General features: G+C 45.0%; 1 protein-coding gene across 3 annotated transcripts in view; it reads left to right on the top strand.

Moving 5' to 3' along the window:
* The window catches only part of myo5b (myosin VB), a 299,416-nt gene that overhangs the window by 71,269 nt on the left and 205,454 nt on the right, over positions 1 to 22,693 (top strand). For all 3 annotated transcript variants that reach the window (XM_059989735.1, XM_059989733.1, XM_059989734.1), the window contains exons 2-3: positions 8,978 to 9,088; positions 16,031 to 16,202. In XM_059989735.1, the coding sequence (XP_059845718.1) occupies positions 8,978 to 9,088; positions 16,031 to 16,202 (283 nt within the window). The remainder of the gene's footprint in view (positions 1 to 8,977; positions 9,089 to 16,030; positions 16,203 to 22,693) is intronic.

The raw sequence follows: 22,693 nt of genomic DNA on the forward strand, positions 1-22,693 counted from the left end.
TCCACAAAGCAAGGTCCCCTTGGATCCTATGTCTCCTTACTTTCTCAATAAGCCTTGCATGGGGTACCTTGTCAAATACCTTGCTGAAATCCATATACAGTACATCTACTGCTCTACCTTCATCAATGCGTTTAGGCACATCCTCAAAAAATTCAATCAGGCTTGTAAGAGACGACCTGCCTTTGACAAAGCCACGCTGACTATTTGTAATCATATTATGCCTCTGCAAATGTTCATAAATCCTGCCTCTCAGGATATTTTCCATCAAATTACCAACCACTAAAGTAAGACTCACTGGTCTATACTGTCCTGGGCTATCTCTACTCCTTTTCTTGAATAAGGGAACAACATCCACAACCCTCCAATCCTCCCGAACCTCTCCCATCCCTATCGATGATGCAACGATCATTGCCAGAGGCTCAGCAATCTCCTCCCTCGCCTCTCACAGTAGCCTGGGGTATGTATCGTCTGGTTCTGGTGACTTATCCAACTTGCTGCTTTCCAAAAGCTCCAGCATCTCCTCTTTCTTAATATCTACATGCTCAAGCTTTTCGGTCTGCTGCAAGTCATCCCTACAATCACCAAAATCCTTTTCCATAGTGAATACTGAAGCAAAGTATTCATTAAGTACCTCTGCTATCTCCTCCAGTTCCATACACACTTTTCCAGCATCACTGGACTTGATTGGACCTATTCTCTCACGTCTTATCTTCCTGCTCTTCATATACTTGTAGTACATCTTGGGGTTTTCCTTAATCCTGCTCGCCAAGGCCTTCTCATGGCCCCTTCTGACTCCTAATTTCATTCTTAAGCTCCTTCCTGCTAGCCTTACAATCTTATAGATCTCTATCATTACCTAGTTTTTTGCACCTTTTGTAAGCTCTTTTTTCTTTTCTTCTTGACTAGATTTTCAACAACCTTTGTACACCACGGTTCCTGTAACTGCCATCCTTTCCTTGCATCATTGGAACATACCTATGCAGAACACCACGCAAATATCCCCTGCACTTTTGCCACATTTCTTCCGTACATTTCCCTGAGAATATGTGTGCCCAATTTATGCTTCCAAGTTCCTGCCTGATAGCCTCATATTTCCTCTCACTCCAATTAAACGCTTTCCTAACTTGTCTGTTCCCATCCCTCTGTAATGCTGTGGTAAAATCTAGCTCTGGGACATTCTTTAAATGCAGGCCACAGAGCCTGTCCACCCCATTCAAAATTGCAGGAAATAGCAGTATTAATGGAGCGACTGGATACACATGATAACATGAACTACAAACCGCATCAATTTGACCTTGCCCAAGACCCAGCAGTGAGTGAGAAAGAGGGACCATTCGAATGCAGGGAGCTTCTTCTGGAAGCAGCGGACGAGAGGGAGAATGTGTCATGTGATCTGTTGTTTTGCAGCAGCAGTACTGTGCAATATGTAAATATTATAATAAGTTACAATCAAAAAATAATTAGTGGGAAAGGAATGGTGAGCTAGAGTTCACAGACCATTCAGAATCTGATGGTGGTAGAGAAGAAGCTGTTCATGAATCATGGAGTGTGGGTCTTCAGGCTCCTGTACCTTCTCTCTGATGGAGGTGAAGAGAAGAGGGCAAGTCACAGATGATGAGGGTCCTTGTAAATTAGCAGTTCCCAACGTGGGTTCCACAGACTCCTCAGTTAATGGCAGGGGTCCATGGCATAAAAAGGTAGGGAACCCCTGTTATCAATGGATGCGGTCTTGTTGAGACACTGCCTTTTGATGATGTCCTCAATGACAAGGAATTTCAGAATCAGAATCAGGTTTATTCTCACTGGCATGTGCCATGGAATTTGTTAACTTAGCAGCAGCAGTTCAATGTAATACATAACCTAGCAGAAAAACAATAATAATAATTAATTAAGGAACTCAATATTGATCAAAAATCATACAAAAGCAGAAATAATATATACTAAAAAAGTGAGGTAGTATTCACAGGTTCAAAATCCATTTAGGAATTGGGTGGCAGAGGGGAAGAAGCTGTTCCTGAATCGCTGAGTGTGTGCCTTCAGGCTTCTGTACCTCCTACCTGATGGTAACAGTGAGAAAAGGGCATGTCCTGGGTGCTGGAGGTCCTTAATAATGGATGCTGCCTTTCTGAGACACCGCTCCCTGAAGATGTCCTGGGTATTTTGTAGGCTAGTGCCCAAGATGGAGCTGACTAGATTTACAACCCTCTGCAGCTTCTTTTGGTTCTGTGCAGTAGCTCCTCCATACCAGACTGTGACGCAGCCTGTCAGAATGCTCTCCACGGTACAACTATAGAAGTTTTTGAGTATATTTGTTGACACACCAAATCTCTTCAAACTCCTCAAAGATCTTGACACCCAAGAAACTTGAAACTGCTCACTCTCTCCACTTCTGATCCCTCTATGAGGATTGGTATGTGTTCCTTCATCTTACCCTTCCTGAAGTCCACAATCAGCTCTTTTGCTTTACTGATGTTAAGTGCCAGGTTGTTGCTGTGACACCATTCCACTAGTTGGCATATCTCACTCCTGTATGCCCTCTCATCTCCATCTGAGATTCTACCAACAATGGTTGTATCAACAAATTAATAGATGGTATTTGAGCTATGCCTAGCCACACAGTCACAGGTATAGGCAGGGTAGAGCAGTGGGCTAAGCACACATCCCTGAGGTGTGCCAGTGTTGATTGTCAGCGAGGAGGATATGTTATCACCAATCCGCACAGACTGTGGTCTTCCCGTTAGGAAGTCAAGGATCCAATTGCAGAGGGAGGTACAGAAGTCCAGGTTCTGCAACTTCTCAATCAGGATTGTGGGAATGATGGTATTAAGTGCTGAGCTATAGTCGATGAACAGCATCCTGATGTAGGTATTTGTGTTGTCCAGGTGGTCTAAAGCCAGTTGGAGAGCCATTGAGATTGTGTCTGCTGTTGACCTATTGTGACGATAGACAAATTGCAATGGGTCCAGATCTTTGCTGAGGCAGGAGTTCAGTCCAGTCATGACCAACCTCTCAAAGCATTTCATCATGTGAGTGCTACTGGGTGATAGTCATTAAGGTAGTTCACACTACTCTTAGGTGCTGGTATAATTGTTTCCTTTATGAAGCAAGTGGGAACTTCTGCCCATAGCAGTGAAAATGTCCCTGAATACTCTGCCAGTTGGTTGGCACAGGTTTTCAGAGCCTTACCAGGTTCCCCACCAGGGCCTCCCGCCTTGTAAGGGTTCACTCTCTTTAAAGACAGCCTAATACCGGTCTCCAAAACAGAGATCAGAGGTCACTGGGTCCAGCAGAGATCTTCTGGACCCTCTGAAACCCTCTGCAGCCTCTTTTGATTGTATTGAACCAAGCAATGGCGAGAACATAGATTCAGCAACTTGCCAGCAAGCACTGACATTTAACACACACAAAATGCTGGAGGAACTCAACAGGCCAGGCAGCATCTATGGAAAAGAGTGAACAGTCGATGGTTCGAACCGAAACCCATTGACGTATGAGCTTTGCGGCATTATGCAGGATGTGAAGTGCTCCGACACCTAATTTGGGTTAGAACATAGACCAGAACAGCACAGGAACTGGCCCTTCAGCCCACAATGTTGTACTGAACCAATTCAATTAGTAATCAATATCAACTCCAACACAACAGCCCAATTATGCCTTTTGCAATCCCTGAGGGGAAAATTAGTTGATGGCATTATGGTTTAAATTGTGCAAAAGTAATATCCTCTGTCAATAATTATCAGGCAAATGTGTACTTCACACACTGGATCTCTGAGTCAAGCTTCTGGGAGCTGTTCATGAAAATTGAGCTCCAAGTTAGCAGCAGAGATAACCTAAACATCACAGATTTTTGTTTCCACTCCTACATCACTAACTTGCTATATGTCTGATATCTGCTGATGAAATTAAATGTACTTGCAGTGTCCACAATGGGACTTACTTTCATAGTTTCTGTTGGCTAGAAGGACTTGGTTCTCAAATGTTTTTCTTTCTTTTAATTTTGGAGCTTTAAGCATTAAGGGCAAAGATGAATTACTGGATTAAAACTTCACTCTCTCAAGGTGATTGTTGCTTGTGTCTGAGCCCATTTAAAATTGTGCAGGAGCACAGCTGTTAGGACAACGCTGTTACAGTGCCTGTGACCCGGGTTTGATTCCTGCCGATGTCTGTAAGGAGTTTGCATGTTCTCCCTGTGACCATGGGCTTCCTCCGGGTGCTCTAGTTTCCTTCTACAGTCCAAGGATGTACAGGTTAGTTGGCTAATTGGTCACATAGTTGTAATTGCAAGGCACAGGCTCCTTGGACTGGAAGGGCCTGGTATTGTGCTGTGTTTCTAAATAAAAAATAAGATTAAAAATAAATATAGTTTGGCTCATCACAGCTACACTAGATTTGCACAGGTTCATAAGGAGATTCCGCAGATGATGGAAATCTTGAACAACACACACTAAGTGCTGAGGAACTCAGCAGATCTGGCAGCATCGAAAGAGGGGAAGAAACAGTTAACAAGGCAACGACCTTTCGTCAGGACTGTGGGGAAGCCAGAATAAGAAGTTTGGGGGGGGGGAGGAGAAGAAATAAAAGCTGACAGGTGATAGGTGAGACCAGGTGAGGGGGAAGATGGATGGGTGGGGAGTGGTGAAGTAGTAATCTGGGAGGGGATAGGTAGAAGAGGTAAGTGCTGAAGAAGAAGGAATCTGACAGGAGAGATCCCATAGATTGATGAAGCATGGTTTTTCGATCATCTCACTCTCAGGCACCTATCTATACGAATCCTAGTTTATCTTCCCCACATGCTCATCACTTCAGACAGTCCAGATGAAGAGTGTCTGAAACATCAACAATACACTTCCCACTACAGATGCTGACTGACCTGCTGAGTTCCTCCAGCACCTCTTTTTCGTGCGGTATTGGTATTTTCATGTGCCAAGGTCGAGAGGAAAGATTGTCTTTCACACTAGTACGACAGTTCCTCTTGAGTTCTCTAGGTCATAGAATACCACAGCATAGGGCCAGGCCCTTCTGCCCATCTAGACCATACCAAACCATTATTCTGCCTAGTCCCATCACCCCGCACATAACTCCTCCATACCCCTTCCATCCATGCACATCTCTTAATTGTTGAAACTGCATCCAGCACTTCCGCTGGCAGCTTGTTCCACGCTCTCACCGGGCTTTGTCAAATCTCCTCTCATTCTCTATGCTTCAGGAAATAAACTATTCATCCTTTTCCTTTAACTGAACTCCTAGTGACATCCTTGTAGATTCTCCCTGTATCATTTCAGTCTTATTGGTATCTATCCTGTAAGTCGGTGGCTAGAACTACACAAAATACTCTGAATTGGGCTCACCACTGTCTTATACAACTTCAACATAATATCCCAACTCCAGTATTCAATACATTGATTTATGAAGGCCAATGTGCCAAAAGCTTTCTTTATAACCCTGTTTACCTGTGACACCACTTTCAAAGAATTATGGACCTGTATTCCTCAATCCCACTGCTCTACCACATTCCTCAGTGCCCTACCATTTTTAGTGTAAGGTCTACCTTAGTTGGACCTCCCAAAGCGTAACATCTCACACTTGTCTGCATTAAATTCCACCTTTCATTTTTTATTACCCACTTTTCCATCTGGTCCGGATCTCGCTGCAAGCTCTGATAGTCTTCCTCACTGTCCGCTACATCCCCAGTCTCGGTGTTATCCACTGATCCAAGTATCACATTATCATCTACAACATTGATACAGGTGACAAATTTCAAAGGACCCAGCACCAATCCTTGTGTAACACCAGTGGTCACAGGTCAGAGAGGCAACCATCTACTACCACTCACTGGCTTCTCTCAGCACACCACTCATCAAAGGTCTTCAGTCAAAAGAAAGAATTGTTCGTTTACTTTCAAGACCTATCTTATTGTAGCTAGTATTGATAGAATTAGTTTAATTTTTTTCCCAATAAATGTAAGTGGGTCAGTTCTGTTTGACTGGACAGTAGAGCTCAGAAATTGTCTGTAACTGTATAATAGAGATGCAAGAGTTCTGGCAGATGCTGGAAATCCAGAGCCACTCTCACAAACTGTGGGAGGAACTCGGCAGGTCAGGCAGCATCTATGGAGGCGAATAAACAGTCAACATTTTGGGCTGAGACCCTTCATCAGGACTGGAAAGGAAGGGGGAAGATGCTGGAGCAAGGAGGTGGGTGGAAGGGATGAGCACCAATTTGCAGTGTTGGTCTTCCAAACTGAGAGTGGTCTCATTATGACAGTAGAGGACACCATGGACTGACACCTCATATTACGTCTGGCTTCCCTCCAACCTGATGGCATGAGCATTGATTTTCTCCAACAACTGGTAATTTCACCCCCCTCCCACTTCTCTCCTTTTCCATTCCCTATTCTTGCTCCCCTTTTCCCGCTTGTCTTCTCTGCACCTCCCTCTGGTGCCCCTCCTTTCTTTTGTCCCATAGTTCACTCTCCTATCTACTCAGATCCCATTTTATTCAGCCCTTCATCTCTTCCAACTGTCTCATGCCATCTCCTCTCCCCCACTTCATCTATCACACAGAAACACTGAAAACCTACAGCACAATACAGGCCCTTCAGCCCACAAAGCTGTGCCGAACATGTCCTTACTTTAGAAATTACTAGACTCACCTATAGCCCTCTATTTTTTTAAGCTCCATGTACTATCTAAAAGTCTCTTGAAAGACCCTATCGTATCCGTCTCCACCACCGTTGCCGGCAGCTCATTCCACGTACTCACCATTCTCTGAGTAAAAAACTTACCCCTGATATTTCCTCTGTACCTACTCCCCTGCACCTTAAACCTGTGGCAACCGTTTCAGCCCTGGGAAAAAGCCTCTGACTATCCACTCGATCAATGCCTCTCATCATCTTATATACCTCAATCCTCCGGTGAAAATCAGTGTTCATGACTTCACCTAGCTTGTCCTCCTTTCCTCCCCCACTTTACTCTGGCTTCTGTTCTGTTCCTGCAGTCACACCCTTTATGAAACACATACACATGTTGGTCAGGCAGCACCTATGGAGAGGAATAAATAGTTGATGTTTTGGGTCAAGACCCTGCATCAGAAAGAGTTAACTTATCTTTAGTTTCTGAAATAAAATATAGTGTACTTGGAATATACACTTAGTGGCCACAGTACCTCCTGTACCTAATAAAATGGCCACTGGGTGTACGTTAGTGGTCTTCTGCTTCTCTAGCTCAACAGGGCACTTCAACGTTCGATGCGTGGTGGGTTCAGAGATGCTCTTCCACACACCACTCTTGTAAAGAGTTATTTGAGTTACTGTCACCTTCCTGTCAGCTTGAACCAGTCTGGTCATTCTCCTCTGAGCTCTCTCAGTAACAAGGTGTTTACGTCCAGAGAACTTACTCTCGCTGAATGTTTTATTTTAGTTTTCGCACCATTCTCTGTAAACTCCAGTGATTGTTGTGTGTGAAAATCCCAGGAGATCAGCAGTTTCTGAGATACTCAAACCGCCCCATCTGGCACCAACAATCATTCCATGGTCAGAGTCAATTAGATCACATTTCTTCCCCATTCTGATGTTTGGTCCGAACAACAACTGAACCTCTTGACCATGTCTGCATGCTTTGATGCATTGAGATGTTACCACAAGATAGATTGATTTGATATTTGCATTAATAGGCAGGTGTTCTGGTGGTACAGTACCTACTGAGTGTATAGCAAAATTTTTTGGTACACTTGGTGAATCTTACAAGGTTAATATTAGTTCAAAGTACATGTATGTCACCATATACAATCCCGAGATTAATTTTCTTGTGGGCATTCACAGTAAATACAAGATAAACAGTAGAAGCAATGAAGGACCATACCCAGAAGGACAGACAACAACCAATGTGCAAAAGATGATAAACTGTGCCAAAACAAATAGAAAAATAATGCAAAATAATAATAATAAATAAATAAATATTGAAAACATGAGATGAAGAGTCCTTGAAATGAGTCCACAAGTTGTGGGAATAGTTTAGTGATGGGGTGCATGAAGTTGTGTGAAGTTATCCTGTCTGCTTCAGGAGCCTGATGCTTGAGGGGTGATGACTTACTGGAAGTTCAAAGTACAAAATAAATTTTATTATCAAAAATTCAAAGGGCGTTTATTATCAAAGAACGTTTAAATTATACAGCTGTGAGATCTGTTTGTTTACAGGCAGTTGCAAAGCAAGAAACCTGAAAAGAATCCAGTTTAAAAAAAAGCCCTTGTGGCGTGCCCACAGAGAAAGAGGGAAAAAAACCAAAGCAAATCATTGAAACAATAGAAGCGAACAACAACAACAGCATTTTGAACCAAATCGAGTCCCTGGATCCAGATCCCTGGAGTAGGCCCAGAGCCTCAGTATTCAGTGCATCATATTAGCAGAGCAAATCTCCACAGAGTTCACAGACACAAAGTACATATATGTCACCATAGACAACTCTAAGTTTCATTTTCTTGTGGCCGTACTCAGCAAATCTATAGAAGAGTAAATATAACAGGATCAATGAAAGATCAACCAGAGTGCAGAAAACAGCAAAACTGTGCAAATGCAAATATAAATAAATAGCAATAAATAACAAGGACATGAGATAATGAGATCATTGTCTGTAGGAACATCTCAATGATGGGGCAAGTGAGTGTTGTTATCCCCTTTTATTCAAGTTGGGGGGTAGTAACAGTTCTTGAACCTGGTGATGTGGGTCCTGAGGGTCCTGTACCAGCTTCCTGATGGCAGTAGTGAGAAGAGAGCATGACCTGGGTGGTGGGGGTCCTTGCTGATGGATGATGGAGTTTCAGTAGTTGTACTCAGAGGATTGGTCACTTCTAGCAGTAACTTGCTTTCCTCTTACATGCAATATAACAGAGTCTAATCCTGTTCATTGTGGTGTGAAGATGATGTATTCAATGTAACCTGATGCCTCTTGTGACACTAATAAGTTGAAATTTGATTTGCAGTATACAAAGATTTGGATTCCTGACCCCGAGGATGTTTGGAAATCTGCGGAAATCACCAAGGACTACAGAGATGGTGATGAGGTTCTACATTTGAAACTGGAAGATGAAACGGTCAGTATCTCTTTGGGAATGTGGGGAAAAGGGTCAATGTTGGGTCTTAGGTGACTTTAATCTGAGCTGCACTTAGACGGTTTTCTTGAAGCGTGCAGGCACTGGAGTGGCCTTTTGAAAGGAAGGAGACTGAGGACAGATTCATCTGCCTAATTCTGCTCCTTTGTCTTATAGTCTCCACAGAGTCATTGTGCACTACAGCATGGGAAAAGTCCCTTCAGCCCACCTAGTCTGTGTTGACCTAGTCTTCTGCCTAGTCCATTCTACTTGCACCCTCCAAACCCCTTCCTTTGGCGTACCTATCACAAAGTTATCAAATTTCACAGCAGATGTGAGTGATAATAAATCTGATTCTGTTCAAAACTTCTCTTAAATGTTAGAATTGAACCCACATCCATTATTTCTGCTGGCAGCTTGTTTCACATTTGCATCACTTCTGAGTGAAGAGGTTCCCATTAAACATTTCACCTTTCACTCTGACTCCTAGCCTCACCCAAAATGAAGGGAAAAAGCCAGCTTTATACTCACCCCACCTCCTTCATTCATTCTTTACGAGCTGTGTCGTATGACATGGGTGGGCAGTCATGGTCTTTCCAAGACCATGACTTTCCTTGGCAAATTTTCTACAGCAGTGGTTTTCCATTGCCTGCCTCTGGGCGGTGTCTTTACAAGATGGGTGACCCCAGCCATTATCAATACTCCTCAGAGATTGTCTGTCTGGTGTCAGTGGTCGCATAACCAGGACTTGTGGTATGCACCATCTGCTCCCAAGGATTCACGTGACTCTGATTGAGGGACGAGGCAGGTGCTACACCTTCCCCAAAGGTGACCTGCAGGCTAGTGTAGGGAAGGAGGGACTTGCACCTCCTTTGGTAAAGACGTATCTCCACCCCACCACCCACTCACCGTATCTCCCCTCCTTATACTTTTTGTATACTTTCTCCTAAAACTCAGGAACCCAAGTCCTAGCAACATCCTTGTAAATTTTCTCTGCACTTTTTCAAGCTGATGGACATCTTTCTTGAAGGTAAGTGACCAGGATTCCACTCAATCCTCCAAATTTGGCCTCACCAACATCTAGTACAATTTCAGCATAACATCCCAACTCCTGTACTCAGTGCCCAGATTCCAGCATCTGCCCTCTCTTGTGTCTCTATTGCTGTGTCCCGTTTCAGTCAAGACTGTGACCGTTGCCAGAGAGCTAATGATATGGGTTGTAGAGTTTGAAATATCTGGCAGGAGCTGAACTGGATGACTTCCAGTTATCTACTGTTTGACTCCAGAGCGATCATTGTTTATCCTTGTAGTTAGAACATAAAACATAGAAATCTACAACACGTTACAGGCCTTTTGGCCCACAATGGTGTGCCGACCATATAACCTACTCTAGAAACTGCCTAAATTACCCTACTGCGTAGCCCAATTGTGTAATTGAAAATATCATGAACTCTGACCTTGCCTCCTTCATTTTAACCTGTGTGATTCTTCTTTTTTCCTGTTACATCACTGGTGTTTAGGGCAGAAATGAAGGTCCTCCATCTCTGGTGGCGTTCATGGCTTCCTTCATTGTGTCAGTAGCTTCCTCTTGGTTTTCACTGTCAGTCAGGCAAGTCCCAGGTGGAGATTCAGGAATACCATCACACTCAGATATATAAGGATTCTTCATTGCTGTTTCTATAACAATTTTGTTTGATCATTCAGGGTTGTTAGCCCCGAACCTGGAGGACCAGCGGACCAGTTGTAGTCTGGCCTGTATCCTTTGACCTAGTTCACATTGGTGACCCTACCAAGAGTCAAAGCATGAAGCCCTGACTCCAGACAGCATAGCTCTCCGGGTCATTAAGGCACGCACGCTTCCAAACCAGGAAAAATGTTGTGGTCCTCTTAGAGGACCTGTGTAATTATTCTCACAATATTCTCCAGCTACCCAGTGTCTTACTTGCATCCACAAAATGTTGGAGGCACTCAGCAGGTCAGGGGGCATCTATGGAGAGGAAACAGTGAAGGGTCTTGGCCTGAAATGCTGACTTCTTATTCTTCTCCATAGATATTGCCTGACTAGCTGAGTTCCCGAGTTTTGTGTGTGTAACCTGGTGGCTATAGAAGTAGGTGACTCAAAGGGCTGAAGTAGAAGAAATCCCCAACCCCATCCTCTCTTGTCAGACTCCTCCTTCTTCACCCATCACCTTCTAGTTTCTTCCTCATAACCCCTCCCCCACCCATCTACCTTCCCCTCACCTATCTTCATCTATCAGCTTCCAGCTTGTCCTCCTCCCTGCTCTCACCCACATTCCTATGTTGGTTCCTTCCCCTTCCCTTCCAGTCCTGATGAAGGGTCTCAGCCTGAAGCATAGTCTGTTTATTCATTTCCAGAGATGCATTTTGTGTGCATGTGTGCTGCTCTGGATTTCCAGCATCTGCAGAATCTCTCGCGTTTGAGATGTTAGTTGCTTTGATTCCTAATGAAGCAGGATTTAAACACTCTCATTTTTGTTTTTAGATCCTCCTCTTGTCTTGCCGCTCCTTCTCATTTAATTACAATGAGATTTTTCTTCTGTCCATTTTCTCTGTGTATTCTCCTGTACGATGTGGGTTTACATGTCTATGTACCTGTTGTAGGATCCACAGAGAATACAATTCTCTGCCCGCATTGTATTCTGAGCTATGGTAGTCACAGGGCGGGAGTGGTAAAGTGAAGGGAATAAATTGTGTATTTGTGCTTTCTTTGGAGCAGTTTGAAGCTGGGGACCTACGGATGCCACATCTTTTGTTGACCGCTTAGTTATGCGTATTTACGCTTGGTACACTTAAGTTTCATTGTTCCAAGATTGTATGTTTACAAATTGCTAATAAAGGATCAAATATGTATCTTCAATTTTTGGAACAATCATTACCGGAGTGATTGGAGGGCCTATCATACGAGTATAACATATCTTGGGTCATCAGCAGAGGCAACTGGTTTTTAGAATTGGCCCATGTAAAGACATCTACCCAAATATTACAAAATTTGCAGGACAAACCAGGTGGGCTTGCACATTGAATGGTGGGGCATGGAGATAAAGGACAATGTGATATAGAACAGGATATATGAACTTTTGGAAACCCATGGCCTAATTAGGGAGAGCCAGCAGGGCTTTGTGCAGGGCAGATCGCACTTTGTCAACCTTGATTGAGTTTTTTAACAAGCTGACGAGAGAGATTAATGAGGGTAGGGCAGTCAAAATTGTCTACATGGATTTTACTAAACTGCTTAACAAAGTCCCTCATGGGAGGCCAGTCCAGAAGATTAAGATGCAGGGGATCTGGTGAATTGGCTGTTCGGATTCAGAACTGGTTTGTGCAGAGAAGACGGTAATGGTTGACCTAATTGAGCTGGAGGTCTGTAATTAGTGGTGTTCTGCAGGGATCTGTGCTGGGACCTCTGCTGTTTGTGTTGTATTTAAATAACCTGGATGAAAATGTAGATGGGTGGGTTAACAAGTTTACGGAGGATACCAGGATTAGTGGAGTTGTAGATAGTGTAGAAGACTGGCAAAGAATACAGCACGATATAGATCAGTTGCAGATATGGGCAGAGAAAGGGAAGATGGAGGTCAGCCCAGATAAATGTGAGGTGTTACACCTTGATAGAGCAAATGCAAGGAAACAGTACAAGGACAAGATCGTTAACTGTGTTGCTGAACAGAGAGATCTTGGGTTCCAAGTTCATATTTCCTTGAAAGTGGCCGCACAGGTAGATAAGGTGGTTAAGAAGTCCTATGCAACACTTACTCCTATTTGTCAGGACATTGAGTCAAAAGTCAGGAGGTTATGTTACAACTTTATAAAACTCTGGTTAGCCCACATATGGAGTATTGCTACAGTTCTGGTCGCCCCACTATAGGAAGGATTTTAGGCTTTGGAGAGGGTGCTGAAGAGATTTACCAGGAAGCTGCCTGGTTTAAAGGGCAGGTGCCATCATGAGAGGCTGGATGAACTTTGGTTGTTTTCTCTGGAGCGCCAGAGGCTGAGGGGAGATCTGAGAGAAGTTTGCAAAACTATGAGAAGCATAGATATTGTGAACAGAGAGTATCTGTTTCCCAGGATTGAAATGGCTAATAGTGGACGCCATGCATTGAAGGTGAGAAGGGGTAGATTCAGGGGGGATGTGAGGTTAAGTTTTTTTACTCAGAGAGTCTGGTAAGGTGCTAGAAGCAAATACATTAAGAGAAATTTGACTTTTAAGAGAAATTTGGATAACCATGTGTTTGTAAGGAAGATGGAGGGATATGGACATGGTGTAGGTAGGAGGGATTAGCATTTGGGTGTTTTTTGATTTACTTTTTAGCTTGTTTGACACAACACTGGCCTGTAACTGTGCTGTATTGTTTTATATTCTATGTTCTAAAGTCTGCAGATGCCGGAAATCCAGAGCAATACACACAAAATGCTGGAAGAACTTAGCAGATCAGGTAGCATTTATAAAAATGAATAAGCAGTCGATGTTTCAGCCTGAGACATTCATCAGGACTGGAAAGGAAGGGGGAAGACACCAGAATAAAAAGATGGGGGGCTGTGGGGACGGAGGATAGCTAGAAGGTGATAGACGAGGCCAGGTAGGTAGGAAAAGGGCTGGAGATGATAGAATCTCAAAGGAGAGGAGAGTGGACCATGGGAGTAGAGGAAAGAGGAGAGGACGAGGGGACAAGGGAAGAGATGATAGGCAAGTGAATGGTGGTAAGAGGCCTGAGTGGGGAATAAAAGAAGAGAGACGGGGAGATTTTATTCACAGTAAGGGGAAACCGATGTTCATGCCAACAGGTTGGAGGTTTTTAAATACTGATAAAGTAGTACCATTCTTGTCTGCATTAAGAAACATTTAATTAGGACTAGTGTGTGGTGTTGCATTTTGGAACAGGGGCTGCAGGGTTACAAACCAGGTTAGGAGTTACACAGGATATTGAGGAATGTGGTAGAAGAGGGATCTGGGAAAACAGATACATAATTCCTTGGAAGTGGTGTTACTGGTAGATAGGGTCATAAAGAAAGCTTTTGGCACATTGGCCTTCGTAAATCGAAGTACTGAGTACAGGAATTGGGATGTTATGTTGGTGATGTCTAATCTGGAGTATTGTGTGCAGTTCTGGTCGCCTACCTACAGGAAAGATATCAATAAGATAGAAAGTGTACAGAGAAAATTAACAAGGAATTTGCCAGGACCTAATGACCTGAGCTACAGGGAAAGGTTGAATAGGTTAGGACTTTATTCCCTGGAGCATAGGAGAATGAGGGGAGATTTGATAGAGGTATACAATGAGGTATAGACAGGGTAAATGCAAGCACGTTTTTTCCATTGAGGTGGAGTGAGACTAGAACCAGAGGTTATGGGTTAAGGGTGAAAGGTGAAATGTTTAAAGGGAACCTGAAGAGGATCAGCTTCACTCGGTGATGGTGAGAGCATGGAACGAGCTGCCATTTCAAGTGGTGGATGCGGGTTTGTTTTCAACGTCTAAGAGAAATTTGAATAGGTACATGGATGGCAGGGTGTGGAGGTCTATGGTGCAGTGCAGGTCGACAGGACTAGGTAGAATAAGGGTTTGGCACAGACTAGATCAGGTGAAGTGCCTGTTTCTGTGCAGTAAAGTCAGTATGACTTTACTGACTAAATTATTCAACCCTTTCGATAGGAACACCAAGAAAATTAACAAAGATTAAGACTGATTGATGTGCAACATTTCCATCCCTCCCTTCTTCCACCCCACCTTCCTTCCCCTTCCTCCCCCTCTCCATCCATCCTTTCCTTACATGCTCCCTTTTTCTCTCCTTCCCCTCCTTCCATCTCTCCATTCCTCTCTCTCCTCCTTCCCTCCCTCCGTTCCTCTGCCTCTCCTTCCAACCCTTCCTTCTGTCCTCCCTCCTTTGATACTGCTGGCCCTGTTGAGTAATCTCATCACCTTCTGCTTTTGTTTCAGATTTTTAACAACTGCAGTTTTATAAAAATAGTATTTTTATTTAAAAGTTCAGAGTAAATTTATTATCAATGTATACAACCAAGAGAAAATCTGCAGATGCAGGAAATCTGAGCAACACACACGGAATGCCGGAGGAACTCAGCAGGTCAGGCAGCATCTAAGGAAAAAAGCAGAGTTGCCGCTTCGGGCCGAAACCCTTCAGTGGGACACTGGGATGCTGCTGAGTTCCTCCAGCATTTTGTGTGTGTTACTCGTGTACAATCCTCGAAATCATTTTCTTGTGGACATTTACAGTGAAGACAAATTAAAAGCACAACAGAATCCAAGACAGACCAGCAACCAATGTGTAAAAGAGTCTATTTGCCCTAACAAACCCATGTGCAATGTTCACCCACTTACAACTTTAGGCAGGTTGGTCATCAAATATATTTTTCCAAGGGGTAGTACAAAGCTTCCAGCAGGCATAAGTCACAGTTTTTTTAGTGGAGTGGTCCTAGCCTGTACAAAAAATAATCTTCTGTATATGCCATGGTTTTCAGTGGATGTCTTTAGAACGTTCACAATACTCACAATTCAAGATTCAAGATTGTTCATTTCCAGTACACAAGTGTAAAGGAGAACAAAATAATTGTTTCTCCGGATCCAATGCAGCACAAAAAACACAATAAGATAAAGAACGCAATAATAAAAAATCAATAAATATAAATATATAAGATAACTTCTATACATAGATTGTTGTATGTCCATAAAGTGACGCTAGGCACAGGAGTGTCAGTGCATAAGGTGACTGTCAGGAAATGATAAACTAGTGGTGGTTGGGGTTGTGGAGGGGTGGGTTAGTGGGTGGAGGTGTTGATCAGCCTCATTGCTTGGGGAAAGGAACTGTTTTTGAGTCTGGTGATCCTGGTGTGGATGCTATGTAGCCTCCTCTCTGTTGGGAGTTGACTAAATCTGACTTTTTTCCTTTTTGTGATTCTCTGATTTGCCACAGCCTCTGGAGCATCCTGTCAATTCGAAGGCAAATCAGTTGCCTTTCCTCCGTAATCCAGATATACTTGTTGGTGAGAATGACCTGACTGCGCTCAGTTATCTCCACGAGCCTGCGGTGCTCCACAACCTGAAGGTCCGCTTCCTTGAATCCAATGCCATATACACGTACTGTGGTGAGTAAACGAATGCCATCTGGAACTGATGCGATATCAGTGAGGACATCCTGTTGCTAAAAATGTGCCAAACTGCCACTGGGGTGACATGAAGGCTGGCAGTTGTGGATAGCGTAGAAGGTGACAATGGGGTACTGACAGATCCAGAGCTGGGCTCAGAAGGTAATGTAGTGGGTGTGCTGTATATGAATCTGGGCTTCCCACAATTGAGAGACATCATTGGCAACCCATGCCTGGGACAGCAAAACCTCAGTTCAGCTCAATTCCAATAACGGTGGAGCGCAAGTGGAAGGGATAGGTGGGACATCATCCAGGCAGAGGTACGGAACCGCGAGTATGAAAGGCGGTTATCAAAGGCAGCAGAGTTGGGTGGTCACAGGGCACCTGGACAAAATGGGATCTTCCCAAGCACAGGATCACTTGGGCAGAGCTTTGGAGAATGGAGCCCTTCTGCATTCCTTTGCTCCTGCGGCCCGTGTATGACACTCTCCCTGCACCATCACAGTCACGTACATGGCGCTGAGAGAGGACCCCAGCTACAAGCCTGGTGGTCAGCGGGGCTCACTGGAGCACATATTGTCAGGATGCAAAACAACTTTAAAACAAGGACGGTATAGGTAGCGTCACAACAAGGTCCTGCTGTCCCTCGCTGACAGACTGGAGCGGGAGAGGTGTAAAAAGAGACCAGCTGGCAGGCAGACAAACAGGGTAGTCACTTTCATCGAGGAGAGGCCATGTCAGTCATGTCAAAGAGTCCTAAATACAATCTGCTGCAAACTGCCACATCATGGGAGATGAGGGTCGATATAGGGAGGGAGTTGCTGTTCCCAGAGGTGGTGCAAACCACACTTCAACCAGACATCGTACTGTGGTCCACCAAAGACAAGAAGATCATCCTGGTGGAGCCCACACTACCATGGGAGGAAGGATGTGAGGAGGCTCACGAGAGGAAGGCCCCGAAGTACCAGTCCTTCGTCCAGGACTGCAGGGACAAAGGATGGCAGACGTGGCTATTCCCCATGGAGATCGGTGGTAGGCAAGGTCAGCATGGAGGTTGCTGTCTGCACTAGACAGCAAGAAAAGAGCAAGATGCAAGCATCTCGCAGGATCAGGGAGGAAGTGGAGAGTGCCTCGTGCTGGATACGGAGTAGGTGAGAGGAGTTGAGCTGGAAGTCAGGATCAGATGGGCAGTGACTAGGCCACCACTGCTGACCCGCCAACTGGAGAGTGTAGTGGTTAAGGGTCGAAATTTGGGTAGCACCTGACGACGTCTGCTCCTGGCCAAAGGCCATGGTTACCTCATCAGGCAACTGTAGTGAGCACCCCGGTATATGATGCAAGCAAGTGTAACGCTATTACGGCACCAGCAACCCAGGTTCAATTCCCACCACTGTCTGTAAGGAGTTTGTACATCCTCCCGTGACCGTGTGTGTCTTCCCTGGGTGCTCTGGTGTCCTCCCACGTTCCAAAGGAGTACGAGTTGGTAGGCTAGTGGTGTCATGCGTGTAGTTGGCCATTGCGGTGTCACTGGGCCTCAAGGGCCTGTTACTGTGCTGTTTCTCTAAATAAATAAATAAAATTGTATTGTCAGTGCCCTAACTCATCGCCACTACGCTGTCCATCACTGGCTCCCTGTTAAGCAATCTCCTGATCTCAAGTTTTGAAAATTCCTCCGAAGCCTTCACCTCCTTTCCATGGTGAACCTCTCTCTGCCATTACTCTCCCGACTACCCGCACCTCAAGGGCTTCCATATTTGTTCTGCTGTTACTGATCAATGTGTCTTCAGCTGGCTGTGTTAAGCCTCGCCATCTCTCTACCTGCATTCCAATGCTCATTAAGACATATTCATCTGACATTGCTGGCAGTCTTCTGTCCCAGTGCCTCCAGAACATTACCTTGCAGAGCTGGAACTCAGTCTCCTGACTAAAGAAGACCAACACACCATACACCTTCTCAGCCACCCTATGCATTTTTGTGGCAACTTTGAGAGATCTATTGACATGGACCCCAAGATCCCTCTGTTTTTCCATACTGTTGGTGCAGGCTTTCACTGATTCTGTTATGGTTATTGGATTCATTGAGTATGCCTGCAAGAAAATGAATCTCAGGGCTGTATATGGTGATATGTATGTACTTTAATAATAAATTTACTTTTAACTTTGCTAAGGATCCTGTTAACCTTGTACTTTATCTTAAAGTTCAACCTTCCAAAGTGAATCACTTTTCTAGATTGAACTCCAACTGCTCCTTCTCAGCACAGCTTTGCATCCAATCAATATCCCATGGTGACCACATCTGCTCCTGTACCTTATGGCCTTATGGTCTAACTACCATAGCTCCACCAACTTTCATGACATCTGCAGACCTACTAACCCACCCTTCCTCTTCTTCATCCAAGTCATTTATAAAAATCAAGAGCAGGTATCTCAGAACAGATCCCTTTGGATCACCACTGGTCACTGATATCCAGGCAGAATACGCTCCATCTACAGCCATCCTCTGCCTTCTGTGAGCTAGCCAATTCTGAATCTACACAGCCAAGTTTCCCCAGATCCCATGCCTGATGACTGTCTGGATGATCCTTTGCTAGATTAGACTGCTTAATTGTTACTTTCTTGTCAGTTTAATAATTAATTACCAGCAAGCATTTTTTATAACGACTGAAATACATGTAACTGTTTGGTATGTTTCCTCATGGTCGAGGAATTTTATATATATATATATAATTGTTTGTGTATCCCCTAGTGGCTACAATTCTTTATACCATTCTGGGGAGTAGCAGCTCTCTGATTGGCAGACTTTTATCTACCAATTTCAATCAAATGTTTCTTCTCCAGAAGGGTGGAGCATGCAAACCCATCATATTTAGTCTTTCAGATCGCTGTTCTTAGCTGCTAGAGTTTTATGGCTCTACATTTCCCAATTTCTTTGTTCTATTAACAATTATAAAACAACCGTGATTAGAAACGTCTTTGGATCAATGAGCATCATATAAGAATCAACCAAGTATGGCGTCCACACCAAGGTGAAGCTGTACCTGAGCTGTGTGCTGTCCAGACTCTTGTACCGGTCAGAATGCTGACACGTGACAGAGAGTGACCTTGCCAAACTGCCATCATTCCACACCATGAGCTTTTCTGGCCAAGAAAGATCTCCAACCACACCCTACTCCTTCAATGGCAACAAGACATGGCTATAATCGTCAAGAGGAAATGTCAGAGATGGATGGGGCACGTGATGGGAAAAGTGGCCAACACGATCATCAGGACAGCACTTCACTGGACCCCTGAAGAGCAGAGAAAATGCGGGAGACCAAAGACAATTTGGTGCCACACTGTAGAGGCAGAAGTGTCTGTCATTGCTGCATTAAACCTCTTTACTGGGTTGTCTTCTGCAGATGGCATAACTCCTCCCTATACTTGAAGACTGAACTCGCTCTAACCTTAAACACAAAGTACACTGCAGATGCTGGGATCAAAGCAACACGTACAACACACTGGAGGAACTCAGCAGGTCAGGCAGCATCTGTGGAAATGAGCAGTCAAAGTTTTGGAATGAGAAGGGTCTGGCAAAGGGCCCCTTGTTTTTGATCACCATGCATCTGGACTCTCTGGCCTTGAAGGTCATCCTAGCCCAGGTTATCCAGGCTTTCCAATACTCATCTTGCTTGGACATGGGTTACAGTCATTACTGTCATGTCATCCATGAACCCCCATTTTGCAGGTTGTTGGATGCCGGGCTCCAACAGCAGGCCTCAGGTTACGTCTGCTGCTGCTGATATGAGGAGGCTCACACCCATGACAAGCAAGATGGGGGAGATGGTACAGATGGTTGGAATCCCTTCTTGGAGGTCTTGCCACCTGGTAGTGAGGTGGGCTGAAGTGAGGCGTAGCTTGGTTCCTCCGAGGTAGCTGATGATCATGCCTCGCGTTACTGGCAAGATATGGTAGTGGTCCAAGCCAACTTGGGTAAGGTCATGTGGAATTGATCCATTGGTTGGCAAGGTATAACCAGACAACCGTTAGGTCACCTTTCTTCTGGCTGGCCTCGCGGATAAATTAGCTGATTTTTGAGGTGTGTTTGAGGAACCCAGAAAAACGCGGGAGGCCGCCTTTCTGGATGGATGTGTGATATAGTGCTTCTCCAATAAGTAATAGGTCAGCCTTCTCGCAAGCACCAAGACGGATATCTTGCACTCCACGCTAAGGACAGAGGTTGTCCAAAACTGGATGATTGTAGAGGAATCTTCTTCCTTGGGAATAAAGCATCTTCAGCCATTTTCCATCTTGGTGGGATAGAGCCTTTGGTCCAAATCTTCCTCATTATCTTCCATAACCTCCGGAGGAGTTTGGGCATTTCTCATAATACTTGTAGGCTACACCACTTGGTCCTGCAGTGGCCAATGTCTTTGTTGTCTTGAAGATAGCCTGGATCTCCTGCCATGTGGGTTCTGTCACATTTTCAGTTGCTGGGAGTCTTGGTTGGGGGACTTTTGGATTGAATTCTTGTACCCAATGCGTGATTCCTGCAGAAACTCTTCCACGTCCTGCTTTGAGCTGGTTAAGGTGCCAGATTTTCGCTGACTGAGAAGAGCCCTGGTGATCCTGAGCGGGTCTTTAATGAACCGTGCTCTCCTTCCCTCTTCATCTTCGCAGCTGTTCCACCCTCCTGAGCTTGAGCAGTCGTTCCTGCAGTTTACCGGTTAGGTCTTTGACACCTTCTTTTTCATCAGCTAAACTCTTTTCGAATTGTTTGTTTGTGGTCTTTATTTCACTTCTCTGGTAGTGAATCTCCCTTTCCCTCCTGCTTGGTTGCTGTGATGGTTTAGGATCCTCTTTCTTCTCCTTTGGGCTGAATCGCCCTTTAGTAAGGTTGAACACAATGGCTGTGAGGGAGTCGATTTTGTTATAAACAGGTCCTGCCAATATAGCTTCCAAGATGCAGTCTAGGCCATCATCAATCTGCTTCCAAGACACACTGTCTGATGATCAAGGCCATCTGGTCCTCCTTCCTTGATGAATAGATTCGGGTGTCAGAGGGGGCACTCACCTGGTTGGCATCGGGGCAGCTCAGGTGTGGAGAGATCTTCAGCTCTGTTTGGTGCTTTCTGGCTGGAGTTCTCCATCGGCTGCTGGATGTTGATTCCATTTGCTGCACTTGAGCTGTCTTTGTCCCGCCGCTGGACCTGATTTGGTGTGTCTTCAGCCCTTTGATGTTTCTGCAGGTTTATCCACAATGGCGCTTTGCAATGAATGCTGTCCCACTCAGTGTTGTTTGCTTGAGCCTTTTAATTATCATATTTCCAGTCCTGGCCACTGATGTCATGTCCATCCTGCTGGGTCTTTCATCCTCCCCTTCTTTCAGGAAACTCTGAGGGTATTGCGTACTTAGTTCATCCATAACCTGTATGGTGCCCTTTTACAAGTGCTACACACAAGCTTGCTAGCTTTGTGCGCCCGTGCCAGTCTTTTCTGGAGGTCAGCTGTCTTTCCAGTGTCACTGACCTTTCACGGTTGCCATCCAGTCTTTCCTGGGGGTCACTGGTGAACCTGTTGTCGCTTGCATCATACACCGGGGTGCTTTCTTCAGATACCTGATGAGGTAACCGTGACCTTTGGCCAGGAACAGACGTTGTCAAGTGGTGCCCAACCGTTGACTCTTAACCACTACACTCTCCAGTTGGTGGGTCAGCAGTGGTGGCCTAGTCACTGCCCAGCTGCTCCTGACTTCCAGCTCAACTCCACTCACCTGCTCTGTATCCAGCAAGAGGCTCCATACTGCAAGCTGCTTGGTTCTTGCTCTTTTCTTGCTGTCTAGTGCAGACAGCAACCTCCATGCTGACCTTGCCTACCACCGATCTCCATGGGGAATAGCCACGTCTGCCATCCTTTGTCCCTGCAGTCCTGGATGAAGGACTGGTACTTCAGGGCCTTCCTCTCGTGAGCCTCCTCACATCCTTCCTCCCATGGTAGTATGAGCTCCACCAGGATGATCTTCTTGTCTTTGATAGACCACAGTACGATGTCTGGTTGAAGTGTGGTTTGCACCACCTCTGCAACTCCCTCCCTATATTGGCCCTCATCTCCCATGATGTGGCAGTTTGCAGCAGACTGGATTTAGGCCTCATTGATTTGACCGACGTGGCTCTCTCCTTGATGAAGGTGACTGCCCTGTTTGCCTGTCTGCCAGTTGGTCTCTTTTTACACCTCTCCCGCTCCAGTGTGTCAGCAAGGGACAGCAGGACCACCTAAACAGTCCCTGTGTTAAAGCTGTTTTGCATCCTGACAATATGTGTTCCAGTGAGCCCCGCTGACCACCAGGTTTTTTAGCTGGGGTCCTCTCTCAGCCCCCAGGCACACGGCTGTGATGGTGTAGGGGGAGTGTCATACACGGGCCACAGGAGCAAAGAATTGCAGAAGGGCTCCAGTCTCCAAAGCTCTGCCCAAGTTATCTTACTTTTGGGAAGATCCTATTTCGTCCAGGTGCCGTG

This window comes from Hypanus sabinus, chromosome 14 (assembly GCF_030144855.1).
Source record: "Hypanus sabinus isolate sHypSab1 chromosome 14, sHypSab1.hap1, whole genome shotgun sequence".
Taxonomy (NCBI): Eukaryota; Metazoa; Chordata; class Chondrichthyes; order Myliobatiformes; family Dasyatidae; genus Hypanus; species Hypanus sabinus.